The sequence below is a fragment of the Sorex araneus genome, chromosome 4, assembly GCF_027595985.1.
Source record: "Sorex araneus isolate mSorAra2 chromosome 4, mSorAra2.pri, whole genome shotgun sequence".
Lineage (NCBI taxonomy): Eukaryota > Metazoa > Chordata > Mammalia > Eulipotyphla > Soricidae > Sorex > Sorex araneus.
In genome coordinates, this window is record NC_073305.1 from 45,701,070 (window position 1) to 45,724,508 (window position 23,439).

Genomic DNA, 23,439 nt, shown 5'->3' on the forward strand with positions numbered 1-23,439 from the left:
CGCCGGAACGCTGGAGCCCGGGTTGGAATGCGCGCTGCCGGCTGGGGCGCGCGCCCCACCCAGGCCCCTGAGACCGGCTGGGGACAGAAGCTTAGGGTTCACAGGGCTGGCCACAGTTGCATCCCCTGTGTCTAGGGCCACGTGTACCGTCCCTAGAGCTGTACCCCCAAGGGAGAATGGTAGGTGGGGGGGTTCCTCAGGAATCGCAGACCTCTCAAGTGAAGTTCATGCTTTTGGGGGCCAGGGGTGTCATACTGGCAGACTTTCAGGGTCTCCAAGAATTGCTCCATTTATCTGGGGGGTGTCTCAAGTAATCTTGGGGTAATAAAATCAACCTGGGGGGCTCAGGGATATAAGAGGTGACTCAGATTTTCCATCACGCAGAAAAGGAAGTTAGGTTCAGGGCATTCAGCTGGTTTTTCTGCTTAGAACTGCTGGGAGATATCCCGGGGCGGGGAGGGGGGCTGGGGGGGTGGAGGGAGTGCGTCACTTCGTAGGATCTCTGGTCTTGCAATGTCCGGACATTCCTGGTTGGCTCTGGAGCCGGGAGTCCAGCAGATGCACTCAGCAGGTGGCCTGTGCACTGGCCCACAGCTGCATGTGCCTCAGCAGCTCTACTGCCTGTTGCTCCAACGTCCACAGAGTGGCCACCTTCTCCTCCAGTGCCCGCTCATTTCGCGCCAAGCGCTGCTCCAACCCTGGGGACCAGGTCACCTCTGTCAGATTCTCATAGGCTTCATTGCTAACTGTGGTCTTTATTTCTGTCACGGCCCTAAATTTAGCCCCAACACAACCAGATCACAGCCACAACCCTAATGGAGTTCTAAACCGAATCAACAGTGGATCCCCAATCCAGAACCTCCACCCCAGTCCTGAGCCCCCTCCTGAGTCTGAAATTGACTTGGACTCAGCCTTGACTTTCCCACGCCAGCCCTGTTCTCTGACCCTGGCGCTACCATGCACCCACCCCACCAGGGCACAGCCACGCACCCTCCAGGTAGCTCCAGCTGTTCTGCATCTGCTTCAGCAGCTCTTGGGCCTCACCTTGTGCCCGCTGCACTCGCTCTCTTGCGTTCTGCATCGTGGCCATCAGATCCTGGGTGCCCTTCTGCAACTCCGTCACACCGGACCTGACCACCTGCAACTCCTAGGGCACAACTGGCTGTTAGCCCCCTCCCCATGTAGACCTCACTGTTCCAAATACACTGCCGCTCCGCCCAGCTCAGCCCATCCCCAGCCTAAGTGCCACTTCACACTGTGCAGAGTCCCTGAGGCTCCAATGTCCACTATTCCCACCTCACCTTGCTCAGGACCCCTGCTAGGGTCATGGCATGAACTGCTCGTTCTTCTGCCTCCTGAACCTGCCGATCACTCAGAGCCACACAGGTCCTGAGGGCCACAGTCGCACCAGACAGATGCTCCAGGGCCGGGGTCACATCCATGGCCAGTGTTACCTGGGTCAGGAGTTCTGCCACCTGGGCAGAGGTCACAGGGTCATAGGGAGGTCACAGGGTAGCCACTAAGTAGCATGTTCAGAAATAGGTCAAGGATTTCAGGGGAGTATGGGGCTCACAGCAGCCACCATACAAGGGCCATGAGGAAGCCAAGAGGTCTGGGTGGGGTGTCACCTCATGTACACTGGCCTCCAGGCTTCCAAGTGTCTGCTTCACTGTTCGTATCCCTTGCTCTGCAGCCCTGGCATGAGTTTCTGCCTTGACCAGCACCCCCTGCACATTCAGCGCCTGGTCCTGGGCCCTGACTGCATCCTCCCTGAGGGGCACAAATGATCAGTTGGGCATCCCTTTGCTCCCCACTGCTGACCTCTCCCTCCAATCCCCTGAACCTCACTTGGTCTGTTGTGCATGCTGGAGGACACCTGCAGCTCTGGGCATCTCCCGGTCCACAGCATCTGCTTCAGCGAGGGCACCCTGGATCTGCTCCAGCTGCAAGGCAATGCCCACTGCCCCACCTTTGGGGAGGGGCACTGCCAGCGCATGCCATGCCACCAGCTCCACACTTACAACATCTGCACCTTTGTCTGGAGGGGTAGGGGGACGGATCTTGGATTGAACTCTAATATTTTACTGAACCAACCTTCACCCTAACTTCTCACTGTCGCTACCTCCACAACCACTACATGACAGGCTACAGACTTACAAGAGCTGTTAGCCATTTGGGGAATGAGTGGTTAAATGGTCGGTAGACTAGGATCAGTTATAGCGGGATGCCTTATAGCAGGCAAACAGACCAATAGTACAAATCAGACCCCCAGCCAGTACTTACATATCTGCCAACACAGAAGTGTGTCTATCTACCTCTGATCAGTCCTTATGAGCATTCCTCCTTCCGGAAGGAATATCATACTGGTGGCCTACATGCTCACTTGCCCATGCTCTTGGCTGTGAATGGAAACATCCAGGCAAACATACCCCTGAGGAAACACCTGATAGTCTGCACAGTTGCCTGCACACGGGTCACAGCAGCCACAATCCAGGGCCCCCTTGCACGATACCATGTGTCCTGGGCCTGTATTCCTGTGAGGCTGGCTGTGGCTTGGATCTGCTGCAACTGGTAGGTGTGGATGAGAGTGGGAATGTGGATGAGAGATGAGACTGCAACCCTATGGCCAAGTCATGGTCCCCTATGAACCCCCCAGTAGCCTCCCCCGGCATGGTGCTCGTTCATAGCCCCATGGCTCAGTACCAGTTGCTCATGCTGCTCCAAGGCTGTGACTGCTATGTCCAAACAGTGGGAGGAATTAAGGGACGCTACCAAAGCCCACAAGGCAGTGGGCAGAGTTCCAGGGCAAGAGAGAACCCCACAGGATACAGGAACACAGTCCAGCCCAGGTCCTCTAAATTCCTGCAAACAAAACAGGGGGTCCAGGGCCAGAGAGAGAGATAGTATAGGGGTTAAAGCATTTACTTTACATGTGGCCAACCCTGGTTTGATTCCCAGAACACTGGCAGGGGTCACTTTTGAGCGCAGAGCCAGGAATAGCTCCTGAACACCATAGGGCATGGCCCCCAAACATAACAAATAGATCCAATGAGGAAGGCATGACCCCAATGCCCAGGTTTCCCCTTGGAGAGTGTTCTTAGCACCAGCCCCCTACTGTGATCTGCCACTGCACTCACCACCCCAGCTTTGACAGCGAGCTTCAAACGCTGGGGTTCTAGGCTCTGGACATTGTCCAGCAGCGCCTTCAGTTTCAGCTCCCACATAGCTATCCCTGTGGGCCAGTCTCTCTCCCACAGCAGTGACTCTGTCCTCTGCTGGGCCTCTTGGGCCTGTCCCAGGACACTGTCTGGTTCTCCAAGTGTGGTCATGACCTGCGCTCTGAGCAAGGCCTCCTGGGAGAGCAGGGCAGCAGAAGAGACCTGGGCCTCAGCACCTGGAGGAAAGGGGAAGGGTGGAGGGTTGGCGCAGGACCCTGCTAGCCAGCATGGGGTCAGTCAGCCTCCCACACCACCAAGAGATGCAAGTAGCAGCACTAATTCCCTTTTCTTTCCTCAGCCTAACCCCAGCCCTTACCTTCCTCAGCTGGTCTCACCTTGGGCTTGTGTGGTCTTCATGGTCCAGGCCAAGCCCTTGACACAGTCTAGCTCCCAGAACAATTCTTCCAGGCGTTCCCATTGCCCCCTCATCCATGCCTCTTGTTCTGCCACAATCTGTTTTGTGGCCCCCAGTACCTGACTCAGGGCACTCATTTCCTTCCTGTAGGAAGATGGAGCACCAGTTTTATCATGGCCAGAAGGAGCCTCACCTCTATGACTCCTGATTCAAGAACACCTCACGGAGCGATAGTACAGTGGCTATGGCACTAGCATATGTTCAACCTGGGTTCGGTCCCCATATCCCATAAGGTCCCCAAGCACACCAAGAGTAATTCCCAAGTGCAGAGCCAGGAGTAACCCCTGAGCATCACTGGGTGTGCCCCGCCCCCCCAAATAAAGGGAAAATAAAAGAAAACTCGTAAGGGGCTGGAGTGATAGCATAGCGGGTAGGGCGTTTGCCTTGCATGTAGCTGACCTGGTTTTGATTCTCAGCATCCCGTGTGGTCCCCCAGCACTGCCAGGAGTGGTTCCTGAGTGTAGTGCCAGGAGTGACCCCTGTGCATTGCTGGGTATGACCCAAAAAGCAAAAAAAAAAAAAAAAAAAGAAAAGAAAAGAAAGAAAGAAAGAAAGAAAGAAAGAAAGAAAGAAAGAAAGAAAGAAAGAAAGAAAGAAAGAAAGAAAGAAAGAAAGAAAGAAAAGAAAACCCGTAGACTCTCAGAGCCAGGACTTGGATGAGCCAACCTGTGGCCTTCTGAATCCCTGACCCTGAGGAGCCACCTGGAGCCCTCCCACCCCATTAGCCCCACACCCCTTGCCTGTATCCGGCTGTCCACTCAGTAAGCTGGATCTGGGTCCCCACAGCAGATAGAAGAGACCCCAGGAGCATCTGGACCTGTTGAAGCTCCCTCTTCAGGGCCTGCAGGCGTCCACCCTGAACCCTAGCCCCCCAGCCAGGCTTCCCCTGGCACAGGGTAGCCACATCCTGGGTCACAGTTTCCAGTTGTCTGTGGAGTACCACCAGGGGCTGTTCCCATGAGATGAAACACCTGGGACAGGGTGTGCAGTGAGGGAAAGCACCTCTGGTGCCCCGGGCACATGCCTGGCACCTTATCCCCGAGATGCCCTCTCTGCAGAGGCAGGTGCCTGTGTGGGGGTTACAACTGGGCATCATGGAGCCTTGTGGGTCACACGCACAGGCTGTAGAAGAGAGAAGGTCAGGGAAAAGATCAGTGGGCACCCCACTCCCCGCATCCCCTAGGAACCTGGGGATGACCAAGGTACCATGTGAGTGGGAGGCAGCACCCTCCATGGGTGTTCAGAACTGCTATGGGCACCTCCCCTGGCCACAGACCATCCTGCCTGGCAACCTTTGGGCAGGAAAATAGTACTGAGCTTCAAGGGCTCCAAGGCCCAATCAGCAAATCCCTCCAGCCTGCCAGCACTATGCCCAGAGCACTGGTCACATGTGCTATAGAAATCTAAGTTTCCAAGGAAACAGGCAGGGCCATGCTGTGCTCCAGCTCTGGGAACCCCACGGGGCCTCTTACACTACTCGGCCCCTCAGGGCAGCACTGCACCCAGGAGTGTGAGGGCCCCTCTCACCTCTGCACTCCTGCTCTGGGTCACCCCAGTACCCGTCCTGACACTGGGAGCATGTGCGGCCTCCAAATCCCGCCCGGCAGGGGCACTGCCCTGTGACCTGAGCAAAGGAAGCACAAGGCAGTGAGCAGGGATCAGGGTCTCATTTGGGAGTGGAAGCCCATGAGAGGGAGCACCCCCACACCAGAACCCCCTGCTCGCGGCCTGCTCCTACCCCACATGGCATCCCCGCATCTTCCTCCTTTGGTCAGCTCCCACTTTCCCACCTTGTCTCCCATGTACCTTCTGGGCTTTCATCTTGCCCCTTTGTATCCTGAAAAGCATGTTACTGTTTCCATGACTTTACCCCTAGGCCTTCCCTTTGGTAACTCACACCCTCTCCTCTTCAAGGAGACAGAACATACTTCTCCCTCAGTCCCTGGCCATGTGCATCCTGGAAACTCCCCCCAGGACTGTCTGTCTCTGCCTGCACCTGTTCTCCATTCTCACCTTTGTGCCTTTGCCCCCTCAGCCTCATCTTCAGCCCACCCAGCCTGGTTCGTCAAGCTCTGTCTGTACCCACAGTGTTGATCCACAGGCTAATGCAAGGCTGACCAATGAGTGGGCACATGACATCTTCTGGCTGCTGTCTCCTGGGCCTGCCATCAGCTCAGTCACTGTCACACACGAGGACAGTTGCTCTCACAGGGGTGTTTGCAGACACATGCCCAGTGCTGGTGGGCATGTGACTGTGCTCATGGGTGTGAGCCACGCTCTGTCCTGGGCATGCACATCCACTCACTCCTGGATATGGCCCTGCTGTGTGCCATTTGGGTTCACTTACAGGGTGGCACACTGGCTGTAGAATGTGTCTGGGGTGACAGTTGCAGGGCTCACAGCCCCAGGGTCCTCCTAGGTTCCAGAAGAGGGGGGCACAGTGACTGCAGTTCCGCCCCACTGTGTTGAGGCGGCATGGGCACCGCCCACTGACTTGGTTGCAAAAGCAGGTGTCATAATCAGATAGAGAGAACAAAAGGGAATTCCCTGCCATAGTGGCAGGGTGGGGTGGGGGGAGACAGGACTGGGGAGGGGGGGAGGGATGTTGGGTTTACGGGTGTTGGAGAATGGGCACTGGTGAAGGGATGGGTTATTGAACTTTGTATGGGGGAAGCATGAGCACAAAGATGTATGGATCTGTAACTGTACCCTCACGATGACTCTCTAATTAAAAATAAACTAATAATAAAAAAAAAAGCAGGTGTCAGCCCCTGATGGGCACCATGCTGGTAGAGTGCCCCGTGGGTCACAGCTGCATCCTAAGAGACAAAAAGGCTCAGCAGAGCTCGAAGGAGGCCCTAACCCCTCCTCTGCCTCCCCCCACACACCAGATGGCTTCTACCCACCACATCCACACACTCACTCTGGCAGCCACGCAGGCGCAGAGCACTGCCATGGAAGCCAGGCCTGCAGTGGGCACAGTTAGGGCCATGGCTGTGGTGCAGGCAACGTTGGCAGTGCCCACTAAGGGGGTCACAGGCAGCAGGATCTTTGGGGTCAATATTGTTGTTGCACTGGCAGGGCCGGCATGGTCTCCTTTGGGGGTCACCTCCTGGCCAAGGGTGCCCAAAGTAGCCAGAGGAGCAGCGGTCACAGCGAGGGCCTGGAGAGGATTGGGGCACAAGCAGGGTGTCTCAGTGTCTTCCTGGAGAGCCTGTGGGTCCCCCAAACTCACCCACAAAGTCTGGGGTCTAATTAAGAGGTCAGAGGACACAAGTAATATTGTGGCCCATCTTCTGGGCTCAAGCATTCCGTTCCATACCCACAGTTCCTCACACTTGACCCCCCTCCCAGCACAGGAAATTCTTGAGGATAGGACCACATGCAGGAGGCAAGGGCCAAAACTTGACTTACGGATCTGATGAGACTATGAACAAGTGGGTTTAGCACTGCTGTCCGTGTCTCACCTGCATAGCCAGGTGCACAGAGGCACATGACATGTCCACTCATACTGTCCACGTGACAGGAGCTCCCATGATAAAGGCCAGAGCCGGGAGGTCCAGGGCAGAGACAGGGCCGACATTGTTGGCCTGACCCCAGGGCGGGGTCTCCGTAGTAGCCATCCAGGCACCTAAGGGCAGCAGCACATAGGCTTGGGCCAGGCCCACTCGAGATTCCTGCCCGACCCCTGCTCACCTTTCACAGTGCCAGCCCACAGTAGCCCCATGGCAGAACTGGCAGACCCCTGTCAGTGGGTGGCATGCTTCAGCATGCCCATTGCATGCACATGGCTGGCACTGTGGGAAACCCCACCAGCCTGGGAGGCAGCGGTCACACCGGCAACCAGCCAGGCCTGCCCGACATGTGCACTGGCCGTTCATAGGGTTACAGATGGCACTGGTGGCTCCCTTGAGGTGGCAGTGACACTCTGTGGGAAACAAGAGGGTAAGCAAGTCACACAAGGGAAGAAAATAGCTGGTCTTAAACCGCTCACCTGGCCCCCTCGGCCCAAAGGCTCACCACTGCAGCCGACGGGCCCAAAGCCATAGGTCCCCGGCATGCAGTGGTCACAGGTGCGACCAATGATGTTAGGATGGCAGGGGCACTGGCCACCCAACGGGACACACTCAGTGCTCAGTGAACCCTGGGGGTGGCACTCACAGGCTGTCAGGAGGAAGGGCAAGGTCTGATGAACCTGCAGCAGCTTCCTGCACCCTCTCCTCCCTTCGAACCCCTCTAGTGAATGCCACATACTCACCCAGGGCCCCTCCATGGAGCAGGGCCGAGATGCTGCAGATGAGGTGGGCACAGGCCTCAGGCATGGGCCTGGAGGACCCATGCAGCAACCCAAGGTTGTATGCTGACCCAAGGCAGCATACAACCTGCCTTGTGGAGTTCCTGCAAGTGCCCCAGGGCCCCACGGTCCACGGTTCTCAGCCCAGGCACCTCACTTACCTGTGGCACGAGCACAATCTAGTTGGAGAGTTGAGGGTGGTGATGAGGGGAGTGAATCCAGCTCCAGTCAAAACACCAGACCCAACAATTGGCAGTGCCCGCACAGTCCTCTCCCTGTTTCTCTTCTCAGTCTTTCTCATCCTGCTCTCCTTCCTTTCACATGGTCCTAGTCTAGTCCAGGCAATGCTGTTTCTCACACCGTCCTCAGAGTCACCTCCCATAATAGTAGCCGTCCCTTGTTCAAATCCCTTCCTTGGCTCCCCACGGCCCAGGATAAAGGTTAAGTCTCTCTCTTGGCCTCCCAGATGCTCTGGTCTAGCACCTATATATTCCCACCTTCTCTTTGGGGGGAGGGGGGGTCTTCCCAAGCAGTGCTATCAGCAAGATACCCAGGGGCCAACAGCAATATACCCAGTACTACTCAAGGAGTCCTGTGGTGCTAGGGGTCTCCACGTGCAACAAATGTGTTCCAGTCCTTCAAGGGATCTCCCTGGGCTTCTTCTCACCTTCCACCTTTGGTTTTTTATTTTGATCTGGGGCCACACCTGGCAATGTTCAGGCTTACTCCTGCCTCTGCACTCAGAGATTGCTCTTGGCAGGCTCAGAAGAACCATAATGGGGTGCCAGGGACCAAGCCCAGGTGGGGGACATGCAAGGCAAATGCCCTACCCACTGCACTTGTGAGAGGCCCCCTCACCTTTAATCCTCTGCTTGTGTGCTTTTCCTTACCTGAATCCCCCTGCCACACTCACATGACCATCCACCCACTCACACACACTCATACCCACATATACTCACATAATCACATACTCATACATATGCTCATAGACTCACACCCACGCACACATATTCCCCACCATGGGTGAGACATGTGTATGAGACTCACACGTCTCTCACACATGCCCTCTCCTCACCCCACCACTGGTTTCAACTCCACTTCTCTTGCTACAGCTCCAGATCTCTGGAAACCCCACTCTCTGACCAGCCTGCACCCATATTGTCCTGCTTTTCTGTCTCTCTTGGATGCAGGATGATCCCCCCATGATCTCACTGAATCCAGCAGGGTGGTGCTTCCCGCAGGCCTTCGCACCCCTCTGGTCCGCCATAGACGCAGAGTTATGGAGTAGAGTGTCCCTGGTTCAAAGCAGAAAGGTCCGGATAGAACCACAGCCCTGCAGAGTGGGGTGCAGGTGGGGAAAGGTCACAATCACGGGGTCCAAAAGGTGCATTGCTTTGGTTGTTCAATGATTGGATTCAGTATTTCATCATATGACCAAAGGAAAAGAGCAGTTTTGTTGTTGTTTTGGGGCCACACCTGGTGATGCTTGGGTTATTCCTGGCTTTGCGTTCGAAAATCCTGGTAGGGTTGGGGAACTATACAGGATGCCGGGGATAAAGCCTGGATCAACTGCGTGCAAGACAAGCACCCTAAATGCTGTACTATCTGGTCCCGCCCTGCCCCCCCCACCAAGAACAATTTCTTAAGTCCTTTTGTTTGAAACATGTACCTCTTCCGATCTACTTGAAATGATACTCCATATCAGGGAATTTCTCATCAAGGATATTGTTTCAAACGTATGAAGAGGATCTCAGTGGGTCATCGGTCACAGGTATACCTACCTGTGTGCCTGTGTCAAGTCTGCCTGCAACAGCTTCTCTGAAGGCAGATGGGTACAGCGGGTGCTGCTTGGTAGGGAAAGGGCTTGGACCCTGACCAACACCTGCCAGTCTTCAGGTGCCTACAGTCAGGGGGCAGTAGTCAGAGACCTGTCCCTACCCACCACCCAGACCCACCATCTACTTACCTGGCACACATGTCACTGACCTGAGTTGCATAGCGCAGGACAATATCATACTCTAGGGCACGAGGCACCATGGGTGCCAGCAAAGAGAGGCCAGACCCATCGACCACATGTGCAAAACCTGAGCCCGTCCATGACGCAGGTCTGGTTCCCCGATGCAGGTGCAAGGGTGCCTCTGGGGCCTGGATGTGAGATAAGACTCCCAAGCATAGACCACCCCAGGACCTAGGTCCCTCAGGATTTCATTTCCTTAAAACTCAAAATTCCAGAGACCCATTCCCCAGGCTTGGGCCCCAGCCCTCCTGATAGCAGTTAATGTCTTGTCAGCTGACACGGGTCTATGAGGCTCCTCACCTGAGGAAGCTGGTGGCTAGAATGCATTCGCCTGGCAGGGGGGTGGCCACACTGAGGATCATGCTGTCTCCGAAGTTGGGGCCAGAGCCAACCAGGGTAGGTGGCTGGCGTTTGGCTACAATGGGGAGAAATAGGCCAGGGTGCTCCCTGGGGGCAAGTGTGGTGTCAGTGTCCTCAAACATCCTGACCCTAGCCCCTCCCATGCTGTCCTGGGGATACAGGTTCTGTCTACACAAATGTCTGACCATGTTGAGTCCCTTTCCCCACCAGCTTCCCTCTCCTATTCTTCCAAACCTCATAAATCCTGACCAGCTTCTTTTGCTCTATGGATACCCCATTCTATTTAATTTTGGGGTTTTGGGCCATACCTGGGGATGTTCAGGGATAACGCCTGGCTCTTTGCTTACGAATAATTTCTGGCAGGGATTGGGGGACCATCTCGGGCCTCAGGGATCGAACCTGCGTTGGTGACTTGCAAGGCAAGTGCTTTATATGCTGTACTATTTTTATCTGCTGTACTATTGCTCCAACCCTCTATGAATACTCCCTTGATATCCTGGATATCAAGGTCTTGATATCCTTCCACTGCTGGTTCAGCTTGACACTCACTGGCAACCGAGGGTCCATGGGCTTAAGGCTCTGTCCAAGCTCAGCTTCAGCTGTAGCCTGGTCCAGGGCAGCACAGAAGTACCCGGACTGCAGCTCCTGGCAGCGGCGGCCACGCAGGTGTGGGCGGCATGAGCACAGACCCTCCCTGGCAGAACACCTGAGCAGGCAGGCAGGGCGGGGCAGTCAGTTCCTCATTCTTGCCTCCTGCCCCTGACCCCCAGATCCTGCCCTGTACCTGTTGCTGTAAGCGCCTCCAAAGTCACAGTCACAGGGCCGACAGCCTAGAGAGTCACCGCTCAGACCCCAGAACTCAGGCTGCAAGAGGACAGGATTATGTGGCCGGGGAGAGGAAGGGCCAGGCCTTCATGTACGAGATTGCTTGTTGCAGGAGTAAATAGAGGGTAAGAGTCACTGCAGGACATGAATGCTTCTTTGTGAAAGAGATGAGAGGGGCACTGGACAAGACCCTGTTACTCCTGTGTGGCTTCATGGAGGGGAACTGAGAGAAGTTTTATTAATAGTAATAAGGGTTTTTGGGTTTTGTGTGTGTGTTTGGTTTTGGTCCACACCTGGTGATGTTCAGGGGTAACTCGTGGCCCTATACAGAGGAATTACTCCTGGTTCTGATGTGGTCAGGGGACCATATGGGATGTCTGGGATTGAATTCAGGTCTGCTATGTGCAAGGCAAGCGCCTTACCTCCTGTACTATCTCTCCAGCCCCAACAGAATTGATTCTTGAACCGAGTAGTCTTTGAAACACCTTTGTTGTGAAACTCTTTATTACTTTTGGTTTTGGGGATAACACCTGGTGGTGCTTAGGAGTTGTTCCTGGTAGTGCTGGGGTAGGGGCAGGGGTCAGTGCAGCGCTGGGGATCAAACCCAGGCCTCCTGCATGCAAAATATGCACTGCAGTTCTTTAAACTATCTCTGACCCATGTAAAAAAATACTTTTAAATCTAGTGCATAATATTGAAGTAAATTGTTTAATTTTCTTTCCCTTGTCCCCCAAGTTTCCCTGTGAGAGCACAGGCTGGTTCAGTTAGTCAAGGTGGCTTTGATCCTACTGACCAGGTCAGGCAGTGAGACTAACCCATGTACCAGGCTGGGGCCATGGTTAAAGGACAGTCTTAGGAGTATAAACTCAGTGTCTAAGGTCAAAGTCCAAACAGAAGGTGGGTCAAGACTCACCAGACAACGGCTACAGTCCCGACCAAAGACGAAACGTTTGCAGTGACAGGCACCATTGGAGGAATCACAGGTGTGAGGGCCAGGGACCCGTCCTCGGGAATCACACCTGCAGGCTAAGGTACAGAGCTTTCAGGGTGCTAATGGGACCACTGAAGGGTAGGTGAGCCCACGTGTCATCAGGACAGTGACAGAACAAGGAGGACATGGGGGTAGGGGACCACTCCTAGAGTCACTCACGCTGGCAGCCCTCTGACTTGTTGGGGCTCAGGCCATAGTGACCAGGCTGGCAGGAGTCACAGCGTTGACCCCAGACATGGGCTTTGCAGCGACACTGCCCAGAGAGAAGGCCACAAGTCTCATCTGTGTGGGAATCACACAACCCCCCTTCCAAGGCACCCACAGGGTGACAGTCCACAGGCTGAATCAGGCATCAAAAGTAAGGAATTAGGTCAGAAGTAACCCTGGAGTTGAAAGGTCAGGGTCAGTTTGGGGACTGGAGATGGGAGAGCTTACGTCTGCAGGCATGTGGGGAATGGAGATCCTCCTGGAGATCTCGGTAGATCGGCTGGCAGAGCTCACAGTGGCGCCCGGCTGTATTGTGCTGACATGCATCACACACGCCTCCACTCACATTGCCAGATGCTAGATACAGGGCCATGTCAAAGTGGCAGCTGCGGGCATGCCCATGACACTCACATTCTGGGCAAAACAAGGAGGATGACTATGGAGTAGGCTAATGCTGGGCCAGTGCAGCTAGGCAGAGTAGGCCACAATACCCACTGTGACAGGTGTGGGGATGCCCAGGCTCTGCTGCTCGCCATGGGTGGTCTTGGTACAGGTCCTGGCAGTGCTCACAGTGAGCACCAGCAGTATGGTGGAGGCAGACACAAAGGCCATGCACCTGGCAGGGAAGAGGGCAAGATGAGCCTAACCTGCCATCCTCCAGCCTGCCCATCCCACCAGCCACAAAGGTTCCCTTCTGTTCTCACCATGCCTTCCACGTTGGCTGGGGCCCCAGGGGCTGGCCTGCACTCAGAGGCATGGCCGTGGCATAGGCTGCTGCCTAGGGCCACAAGTTCATAGAGGGCATAGTAGTAATAGGGGTGTCCTCTGAGGCTCCCATGGGACCTGTCACCCAGGATATGCAGCTTGGAGAAGTTGACACGGAGGTTAGTTACACGCAAGAGCGCTGGAGACACAGTAAGATCTCAGGTACGCGAACCACCATCCCTCCGACTGGGAAGGGTGGGTCTCTCTCACCACTGCAGACATGTCCCCCAGCACCCATGCTGTGGGAGACCCCACCCTGCCCTTCTGAGCATATCATTTTAAGACGACCTCAGCCTCTGCACTGCTCCAGCCCTCCTATTTTTCCTAAGCTGAGACCAGCACGTCCCACTGTTTCCTGGACATGTTATTCTGGATTTAAAATTTAAATTTAAATGCCTCTAGGTATTTAAAATTCACTTCCTCGGGGCTGGAGCAATAGTACAGCGGGGAGGGCGTTTGCCTTGCACTCGGCCAACCAGGTTTGATTCCCAGCATCCCATATGGTCCCCCAAGCACCGCCAGGAGTAATTCCTGAGTTGCAGAGCCAGGAGTAACCTCTGAGCATAGCCGGGTGTGACCCCAAAAGCCAAAAAAAAAATTTGCTTCTTCTTGGGGCTGGAGAGACAATACAGTGGGTTAAGTGCTTCCTTTGCACACAGCTGACCAGGGTTCGATCCCCAGCACTTCATTTGTTTCTCTCAGCCATTCAGGAGTGGTCCTTGAGTGCAGAGCCAGAAGTAAGCCACGAGCATAGCTGAGTGTGGCACCAGAGCAAAACAAATTAAAAAACCTGCTTCCTCAATGCAGTAAAGAATTTCATTTACCAGTACATCTTTCAAATTAGAAATAGACTCATCACCCAGGCAAATGCATAAAATGGTTATCTTTCAGGTTGGCTCCAAGAGATTCCTTGTCCCCATTGAGCAAGGCTCAACTGCCCAAAACAGGCTCAACAGCATTCAAAAAGATCTTCACATGGATGGAGGAGGTAAGCCTAGAACTTCTTTCTCACTGCTCCACAGCTCGTATCTTCTAGGTTTCCTTTGCTATTTCTCCTGATCCAAAGGAACAACTTGGCATACAGGCTTTGGGTGAGAATTTGCTAGTATCTTCAATAAAGATACTGAGTGGAAACCACGGGAAAAGCTACTTTGAGTTCTGTCCTCCTCTTTTGGCCCTCATCTGCCCAGGTTCTAGCCTGCTGGACTAAGTGTTTTTTTAACAAGCCTTGTGTTGTATGAGGTAATACCCCCAAGATACCCTGGCGCCACCTAGGGGCAGTTTGTGAGATGAAGGGTAGTAACCAAGGCCAGAATTATGAAGACTATGGCAGGAGCCATTACAGGAGAACAGTAATGGAAACTAACATGAACAATAGTGATAGGGACCCATAAAGAACTTGAGCGGGGGGGCAGAGATGAGGGGATGGGAACTGCTACCATGCCAGTGCGTAATATGAATACAGACCTGAGGAAAGTGATGGAACAGAAGTTGGGGTGCGGGCGGGGGAAGAAAGGAGGTTTGTCATCACAGTAAGGACAATAGAGACCCTAGAACTGGGCAATAGTGCTGTGGGACTGGGCTGTGAAGCCTTCCATCCTGTTTTACTGGGGCTCCCATCTGTCCCCCACCTCCCGCCCTAAGTTGTCCAGGAACACACGGGGGATACAGGAGTGGCTCTAAGAATGGTTACCCTGGATCTTGGGGTTGTTTGGGTCCAGAACTTTGGTTTGGGTCTCCTCCAGAACATCTGGATCCAGAACTTTGAAAGTGACCTACAAGGAAGATGCAATCCTGAACTATTGGCATCATCTTGGAGTGCTCCAACCGCCTTCCTCCAGATCTGACCTTGCCCTCAGTAGCAGGCTCCATGTCTGAGTAACGCTGGTCACAGATGAGGTCACTGCTTTTTTGGCCAGGGACAGAAGGGATCCCAGGAAAGAGACCTGAGCAGTTGTGAGCAAAGTACCGGTACACATGCCAGGAGCGGCCATAGTCCACTGAACGCTCGAGGAGCAACGCTTCTGGGCGGAAAGTCTGGGGACGGGAGGGGAGATCTGGGGGTTACCAGGTATGAGCATGGCTGGTGGTGGGGAGTTAGAACAAAACCTGATGTAGGGGCACTGGTCACCTTAAAAGTCATGATCAGCTGAGTAAAGTGAAAGGCACCCTCAAGGTCCAGCTGGATGGTGACATTCTCAACAGCTGGAACCACAAAGGGCCAATCAGGGGCCAGACCCTGCTCCCTGGCCCGTACAGACTGACACACTGGCACTCTCACCACTCTCCGCTTGCCACCAGGTCTGTTGCTGTTCTGGCCACTCTGGGAAATCACATTCTCAATGCTATGGCCTCCCTGGTCCTGAGAGTCACAGAAGAAGCAATTCTTCGAGTCCTGGGGGTATTCCAAGGAGGGCAGAAGGTACATGGTAGGTCCCCCACTGCAATGCCTCACACCTCAGGTCTGTCCCAGCCTCCAGCAATGGCTTCAAACCCCATAAGGCTGAACCTGGCCAGGAAAACCCAGTGACCGTTTTAGAGCCCTCACCCTCTCCCCCACCTGCAGGAGACCGACAATACAGTAGGGTTCAGGGCCATGGAGACCGCAAGTGGATGAGGCTCGAAGACTCTGACCACGGCCAATAATCAGGTTGCCAGAGGGTGGGTAGCAGCTGCCACTGGAGCAACCAGGTGGGGGAATTATGTCCGATTCTTCCTGGGCAATTATCCTGGGAGCCTGACCTGAGAGGGAAGAATCTGAGTCGAGATCCTAGAGGAAAGCCCCCACCACCACCTCCCACTCCACCGAGAGGTTCAGGTTTCATCTCCTTCTGGCTAGCTCTTGGTGAAAAAGCCAACCCTCACACATCCACGGCAGTAACAGCAGAACTGAAAGAAGGGGGCCAAGCCTGGCTGGGTATCCCAAATGGAGGAAACAGGTCTCTGACCTGGGAAAGAAGATGCAGAGTGGGCTTTCCTTCCTGGTAGGCTGCCCTGCTAGAGCAGCCTGTGACCCTCCGGAAATCCCAAATACTCACATGGTAGATGAAAGGCCAGGAGTTTGCAGTATTGGAGGCCAGTGCTGCTGGGAGCTAGAGGGACCCAGAGCTGGTGGAACCTATGCAGGCTATACCCAGGAGCTTCAGTAGCAGCCACCAGAAGCAGAAGGTGGCAAGGAGGAACCAGAATGCAAACAGAGCTTCTCTACAGGACTCCCAGCTATCCAAAGCAGCTGGAGCTAGTGGGGCCAGGGATCAGACTAACCCAGACAGAAAGATCTGATTCTCATTCAAATGAAGCTCCCACCTCTAGTCCAGAAAGGCCGTTATCTCCCAAGAGCCCCTGGGGAATGCATACCCCCCCTCGCCAGTCCAGTTACTGTCATTCAAATTGGGCAGTCAGCTAAGGACTGGCACGTGAAGTAGTTTTGTTTAGGGGTTAGGGCCACCCCCTCTCCAGGGTGGGGAGAGCTAATGTGCTAACACAGGCCCATTGGAAGGCAAAGAGGCTGCATATGGGCTAGACCAAGCCCTTGGAAAGCAGCAGAAAGACTGACAGATTTTCTTCTGGCTCAACTACTTCATCATCCAAGGAGAAAATCCTTGAGGGCAGGCTACAGCTAAACACACCCAGGAGCCCCTGTTTGCTGGGGTTTTGTTTTTGGACATCTGGTTATGCTCAGGAATTATTCCTGGAGGGCTTGGGGGATCATATTTGTTGCCCGATAATAAACCCAGGTCAGTTGCGTGCAAGGCAAGCACCTATCTCTCCAGCCCCTGCTGCTCATTTTAAAATTAGAGGTTTGGGGGAGCACGCGCGCACATTTGTGTGTGTGTATTTTGGTGCTAGGCATATTCATCTCCCTAGTCCCCCAAACACTGGACTCTGATCTCAACCTCTTGCCACCAACTGGATAGGGCAAAGCTAGTCATTCTCCTGGAAGGAGCAGAGAGGAGGAGAGGTAGAGATACTTATCCAATTTAGGCCCAGCCCAGTCCCAGACAAGCCTAGGCACAGCCCTATGGTTTCAGCCCCAGTAGGCTGGGAGACAAGGCCAGGCTGTCTGCTCTGCCCCTAGGGGATAGCACCACAAACTCCCTCTTCTCTGACCTAAAAACCTGCTGGCAGTAAGATTCCCCACAGACCATCCTTTGTCCTTCTATACGCTGCCAAGCAGAATAGCAGCTCCAAGGGGATGGGAGGGGCCCACATCACTGACTCTCTCCCCATCTTCTCAAAACCAGATGCACACCTCCCTCTGGAAGTCTCTACCAGGAACTGCCCCTTCGCATAGCATCCCATCACCCACATAGATGACCTACCCAGGATAACAGCACCCTCGGGCAGATTTTTACTGTGGTCACTGTGGTCATGCTGGCCTACCAGTGGCCAGGCACACACGCATATGCTCCCCCCCCCCCCAAGGGTGGGCAGGAAGACTGGCAGGTGCAAAGTTATAAAACGTGATAGATGGAACAGTGGACATACAACTTGAAGAGTAACAAGTCACAGTGCATCGCGCCATGAGAAAGCCCCTCCCGCCCTCCCACCCAACCCCATATTTTCCAGTCTCTGAAAGGAGGCTGACGGCTGCCAGGGCCCTGTAGAGGCACCTGGAGTCCTTGGGGTTGTGGAATCCATGGGCAGTGCATACAGAGCCACTGGCCGGACAGCTGAGCTCAGTTTCCCCAAACATTGCTCTGTGAAGGAGTCAGGGTAGATGTTGAGTCTGGCAGCAACGGCTGGAGCTGTATTATAGGAGACAGGTTCACGCAGAGGATCCGCTGAGCCTGCTGCCGCACCTCATCGTCCGAGGACTGCCTGTCCACCTTGATAGCCCAGAATTTCAGCAGTTTTGCTGTTCCAGGCCCTCGCCTGGCCTTAGGGGACCAAGGCCCTCGCCGTGTTCTCTTTCCGGGTGGAAGATCCGTTGCTTCCTCATCTCTTTTCCTTTTTTGTCCCAGAGTCTCGGGGTGGCCTATCTGAACACTCTTGGTAGTCCTGGCCTGAACAGACCCCTGTGGCCTGCCATTGCCCCTAGCCCTGGGTTGGGTCTGAGCCATCTTGGCTTCGGCCCTGGCCCTGGCCCGTATTGCTTTAGCCTTAGCCTGCACTGCATTGGCCCTGGCCCCGATCCCGGCTGCCTTGACATTGGCCCTGATCCTGTCTGTCTTGGCCTTGACTTGTGCTGTCTCATTTTTTGCTTGGGCCTTGGCAGTTTTAGCTTGTATTTGAGCCACCTTGGCCTGGGCATGGGCTGCTCTGGCCAGTGACAGAGCTTCCTTGGACCAGGCTAATTTGGTACTCAGGGCAGAGCCACTTTTCATTTGCTGGCCACCAAGGAACCTAGTGGCTTTGTGGGTTTTGTTTTGAGATCCAGGGCCTTGTCGGTATCCAGCCCTGGAACCTCTGCCTGTCAAACACTTGGGACCCTTGCCTGTAGCTTTTCTAGGAGCTTTGGATTGGGGGTTCCCTGACCTTTTCCCTGCACCTTTTCGTAGCTTCAGAGGAGAATCTGCAAATGAGAGTTTTAATGACTGTGCCTTGTGCTTGGCACCCAAGCAGGGCATGGGGGTCTTGAGTGGAACCAGGGCCTCAAGGACAACAGAGAGTCGCATGGCAGGGTAGACACCTGGATAGAGGCGAGCTGGGAAGCCCACTGCAGCACCCTGGGCACGACTGGCACTTGACTGCTTCAGGGAGCTCAGTAACAGGTTGGTGGTGGCATGCTTCGTGAGGGCTGGAGTGGATGCTTTGGCCAGCCTGCCAGACAGAGGCATGGGTAGCAGCGTGGCCTGTCCTGCAGGCGGACGCATGTTAGTTCGAGGAGCACTAACTGGAGGTGAAGTGGTAGTTGGGGTTGGGGCACGAGCTTGCAGCTTCGTCTGGCTTGGGGGATTAGCTGTGCATGAACTGTAGCCATAGACATCACCACTGCGCAGAATGGTCGGTTGAAAGCCATCTTCCCGCAGGCCCTGGAGGAAGGCCACCAGCTGGGCCTCTGTGGCACTGAGATCCTGGCTCATGGGGTTAAAGACATGCAGTGCCTCCTCCAAGGCCTTCTTTCCTGCCGTGGAGATCCGTGACCAGGAGTGCACAGCTTTCTCCTCCACATGCTGCACCACCACGCTCATGGCATTAGGCACTGCAGACTTCCCTGGGTATCCGCAAACCAGTGCTCAGCACCTCCAAAGCAAGAGGAAAAGAATCGATAAGAATAACACTGGGAGAAGGGTCGATCGAGACCTGTACTCTTCATGGTAATAGGCACTGACAGAGGGGAGTAACCTGTGAAAACTACTCCCTGGGACAAAGCCCTAGTCTCCTGACCTACCACAGAAGTGTCAGGGTGATGGTTGGAAAGAGTGCCAACCATCTGTATAGGTCAGAGACTGTTGCTTTTACTTGGAGTGAGGGGGTGTTTATTATGGTCACTCTGGCAGTGTTCAGGGGACATATGATGCCAGGGATCCAACCCAGGCCAACTGCACACAAAGTATACTTTGCATATGCTTAATCCTTTGAGCTGTCTCTCTGACCCCAAAGGCTGCTTCTTCAGCCTTCAGAACCATAGCTATCAGAGCCATCCAATCTGCCTTTGGGTTCCTGGGAACATGTCAGTTTGACAGGGTGCCTCTCATTCAATTCTGTATTTTCTTTTTGTTTATTTTTGGGCCATACTTGATGATGTTCAGAGGTTACTCCTGCTTTGCACTCAGGAATCACTCCTGGCAGTGCTTGAGGGAGGGTACCATATGGGATGCCAGTGATTGAACCTGGGTGGGTCACGTGCAAGGCCAGTATCCTGACTGCTGTGCTCTCTGGCCCCACAATTCTATATTTTCTGAGGCCAGAAACCCAGAATTAGATTTAGTCCTGGCAACACAGGCCTTGTGCAGACCTATATAGAAGGTAAGGCGGAGATATCATCAAAGTCCTTGCTAGTGCATCAAATTCAACCAAAGAACCTGGGAAGATTCTTGGGAGAGATAACACCTAGTTGGGACAAGGACCCGATTGAAATGGAAGCAGAAAGTGGAACAGCCCATGTAATGGTTTCCAAGTGAGCTTGAGACATACTTGTTTGAGACTAAAGTTTGGGGCCAAGGCTGGGAGACAGAATTGGAAAAATGGGTTGAAAGCAAGGCAACAAGAACCTTGAATGCTGGTTGGAGAACCCAGACTTCCACCCTAAAATTTCCATCTCCCACGTCCAGGGGTTATTAGCAAGTCCACCAGAAATCCTGCTTTCAGAGGTCACCTGATGTCCAATTTCTAGCACTAGTCAAGGGACACAACCCCCAGGGAAAAAAAGCCAGACTGTTCTTCAACAGAAATTAAAAGATGATGAGTAGCAGACATTAATGATTCATCTCCAGGCAACCAGTCTGCAGGCATGTATCCAGACCAAGAGCCCAGGGTATCATAGTGAGGGGAAAAAAAAAAAAGGCTCCAAGTAGAAGAGTTAATAAGCTACATGTTAGAAATTTGAGCTGTCCTAACTAGGGGTTGGTGGGCCACAGACCTGGCACAGCCCAGATAGTGCTAAGAATATTCTAACCGTCCCAGGCTTCTCTGGAGAAGCTGTGGCCCTCAATCAAGACTAAAATATTAATTCCCCACCCAGCGGGAGGTCCCCAGAGGCAGCTCCCCAGCTGCACTGGGGCATTAGGAGATCAACTGGGATTAGATACGCCCCGCCCCGGGGGGCAAGGAGGCTCCTTTATACAGTTTCTTCCACAGCCCTAAAGGAGCAAAGGAAGTTTGCAGAATCCCCAGGAGGAAGTGCTCTGGGGCTCTTTGTTTGGAAACATTCTTGGATCATCAGGTGTGTCAGGCACTTTCCCTCTCCTGAGGCCGCTCCAAGTGCACAATCCTTGCATTTCACTTTCTTTAGATTTTCCTCATCCCCGCTCCAGAGGCTGTGAAGTTCCTTCTCAGGGCTGAGGAACCGGAGCACAGGGAGGGGCCTATTTCTCCCCAGGCACAAATATTAGGGGTGAACTGGGGGTTCTTCCACCCAGGTCTGAGCCCTGAGGAGGGGTCTTCTGCGCTCTCCCACGGGCTCCGGAAACAGAGGCTGCTGCTCGGCCGCCAACTTCCCCAAACAAGTACTCCCGGGGACCGTCAAGTTGCTCCAAGAGAGGCGACCGGAAAGGCCCCATCTCGACGAACTCGGGGCGGGGCAGATCAGGACTTTCGGGTTGGGACAAGCGCCCCAGGACTCCGAGGAGCGGGTGTGAGCGGGGGTGCTGGAGGCGGTGAAACGCGCGGGGCGGGTGGTGCAAGCCCGGCGGGGTCGCGCAGCCCGAGGGTGGGGTCTCCGGGTACAGGATGGGGGCGGGGCGGGGGTCTCGGCCGGGCCGGCGGGAGGCGGGGCCCGGGAAGAGCGGCTGCTCGGCCCATCCACCCTGCCGCTTCTCAGACAGCCCCTCCACGGCGCGGCTAGGCCCAAGGCTCCAACCTACCGGCGCCGCCGCGGGGACCCAGGACGCGCCTCTGCGCCGCCTCCGCTGCTCCAACATGGCCGCCTGCTGCGCACCGGAAGTGCGCTGCGCTTCCGCTTCCGGGACCTGGTTCTTCCTAATGACCCTTGACCTCTGAAGACCCCCCCACACCCCAGTTCCCCACCGGTCTGGGGTCGGGCAGGTGGGTGCCATGGGAGGGCTTCCTGGAGGTGGTGGTCATTGGATAACTCTGAACCCTTCCAGTCTATGCTGGAGGAAGAGAGGAGTTCTCAGGTAGTTTCCAGACTGAACCAGAGCTTGGCTAGAATAGGTTAGGGGCCTAGCTGACACCCTCATTGAGAGGTTTGGAAGTAAAGGACATTTGGGAGGAGCTCCTAGGGGATTCCCTGTAAGGGCCAAGCCATCCGCCATCTTCTGTCATTCCTGCAGCCACTGAGAAGGCTTGCTTCTATCTCTTGTACCAAACTAGAGGGCAAACGAGGAGTGTCCAAGCTCAGGTTTTGCAAAGAGGACCTCCTTTGTAGAAGGGAACCTCTTCTATGAACAATCTCTTCCTGAGATTGGGACCCACTGCATGAAAGGTTGGTATAGGTATACTACACCTAAGTCAAAAGTTGAACATATCAGTCTTAGAGTCCCAGCAAATTAGTGTACACCCAAGTGTACTTGTCCAGGAAAAGTTTGTTACGGTGGGAGGACCCCACACTAACCTCTATCCCTCAGTGGCAGTAAGTCCTGTCTCCAGTCTTAACTCTGTCCAGAATTCCTGAACTTTCCCTCAGGAGATTTTAACCTCAGTCTTTCTACCTGCGCCCCAAAGAAAGCAAAGGAGTCCCAGGTATAGGGTCAACTGCCCAACCACCACCAGATGATGATAAGACACCAGTCAAAATAACAAGAGGGGCACATATGCTGTCTGAGCACATGTGCTACCTCTGCCCATATGTTGCTGCTGAGCACATTTGGTGTCCAAGTGCATGTGGTACCTGAGCATATGTTGCCTGCATCTCCCCTCTTAAGATGTGTATCATTATACCTTCATACTTTAACTCTGGGATGTGTATGGGGCTCTCTCTCTCTCTCCACAGGAGAAACCCTTGTTCTCTCTCTCTCTCTCTCTCTCTCTCTCTCTCTCTCTCTCTCTCTCTCTCTCTCCCCCCTTGCTCAGAACTTCCAAATAAAACCTGTTATTTGGTTTTATTTGGAAAACAGAGGTTAAATTCTGACTTCAAACCAGAGAAGTCAGAATAGTCTCCACAGCTCTGACTAAAGGCTCTTACATCCAGACTGAGAATACTGGACTAATTTCATTAATAGAATAGTAGGGGCATTTGCACTCAGTAGTCAAAGACTGCTTGCTGCCACAACTCTTTTTTTTTTTTTTTTTTGCTTTTTGGGTCACACCCAGCAATGCTCAGGGGTTACTCCTGGCTTTACACTCAGGAATTGCTCCTGGCAGTGCTTGGGTGACCATATGGGATGCTGGGGATCGAACCCGGGTCGGCCGCGTGCAAGGCAAACGCCCTACCCGCTGTGCTATCGCTCCGGCCCCAGCCACAACTCTTGAACTCGGACATATCCGGTGATGCCAAGTGTGGTAGCTGGAGACAGGTGAGAGTCCATAGCCAATCATAGGAGGGTGGTTAGGTGATTTGTCCCATGGACTCTCTGACTCTTCTGGGTTTAAAAAGTGGGGTCTGGAGACTCCCATGGAAAATAATATCCACTCCACCCTAGCCTCAGTCTCACCTACTCTTTGAACTTTCCAGGGATTGAGCCTTGATGGAGTATTCAGTGCCTTCAAACATAACCTATCTAGGGGACTGGAGCAATACAACAGGTAGTACTATTTGCCTTGCATGGGACCAACGTGGGTTTA

General features: G+C 54.1%; 2 protein-coding genes across 2 annotated transcripts; both read right to left on the reverse strand.

The window, feature by feature from the left end:
* Window positions 1-564: 564 nt before the first annotated feature.
* Window positions 565-15,520, reverse strand: LOC101537575 (laminin subunit beta-2-like). The gene is given in 22 exon segments (XM_055135169.1): window positions 565-698; window positions 991-1,138; window positions 1,302-1,475; window positions 3,138-3,394; window positions 7,101-7,264; window positions 7,330-7,561; window positions 7,654-7,797; window positions 7,892-7,966; window positions 8,007-8,106; window positions 9,140-9,260; window positions 10,245-10,391; window positions 11,089-11,168; window positions 12,043-12,155; window positions 12,280-12,461; window positions 12,558-12,741; window positions 12,823-12,943; window positions 13,032-13,231; window positions 14,786-14,867; window positions 14,941-15,129; window positions 15,224-15,297; window positions 15,374-15,412; window positions 15,415-15,520. Coding segments are annotated over 22 exon segments (3,066 nt in total).
* A 2,113-nt stretch (window positions 15,521-17,633) lies between these two features.
* Window positions 17,634-21,691, reverse strand: CCDC71 (coiled-coil domain containing 71). Its single transcript, XM_004615133.2, has 2 exons — window positions 21,561-21,691; window positions 17,634-19,278 (listed from the first exon to the last, which is right to left on the reverse strand). Exon 2 carries the CDS (start codon window positions 19,224-19,226, stop codon window positions 17,772-17,774), a length of 1,455 nt encoding a protein of 484 aa, XP_004615190.2. The 5' UTR covers window positions 19,227-19,278; window positions 21,561-21,691; the 3' UTR covers window positions 17,634-17,771.
* Between the last annotated feature and the right edge of the window lie 1,748 nt (window positions 21,692-23,439).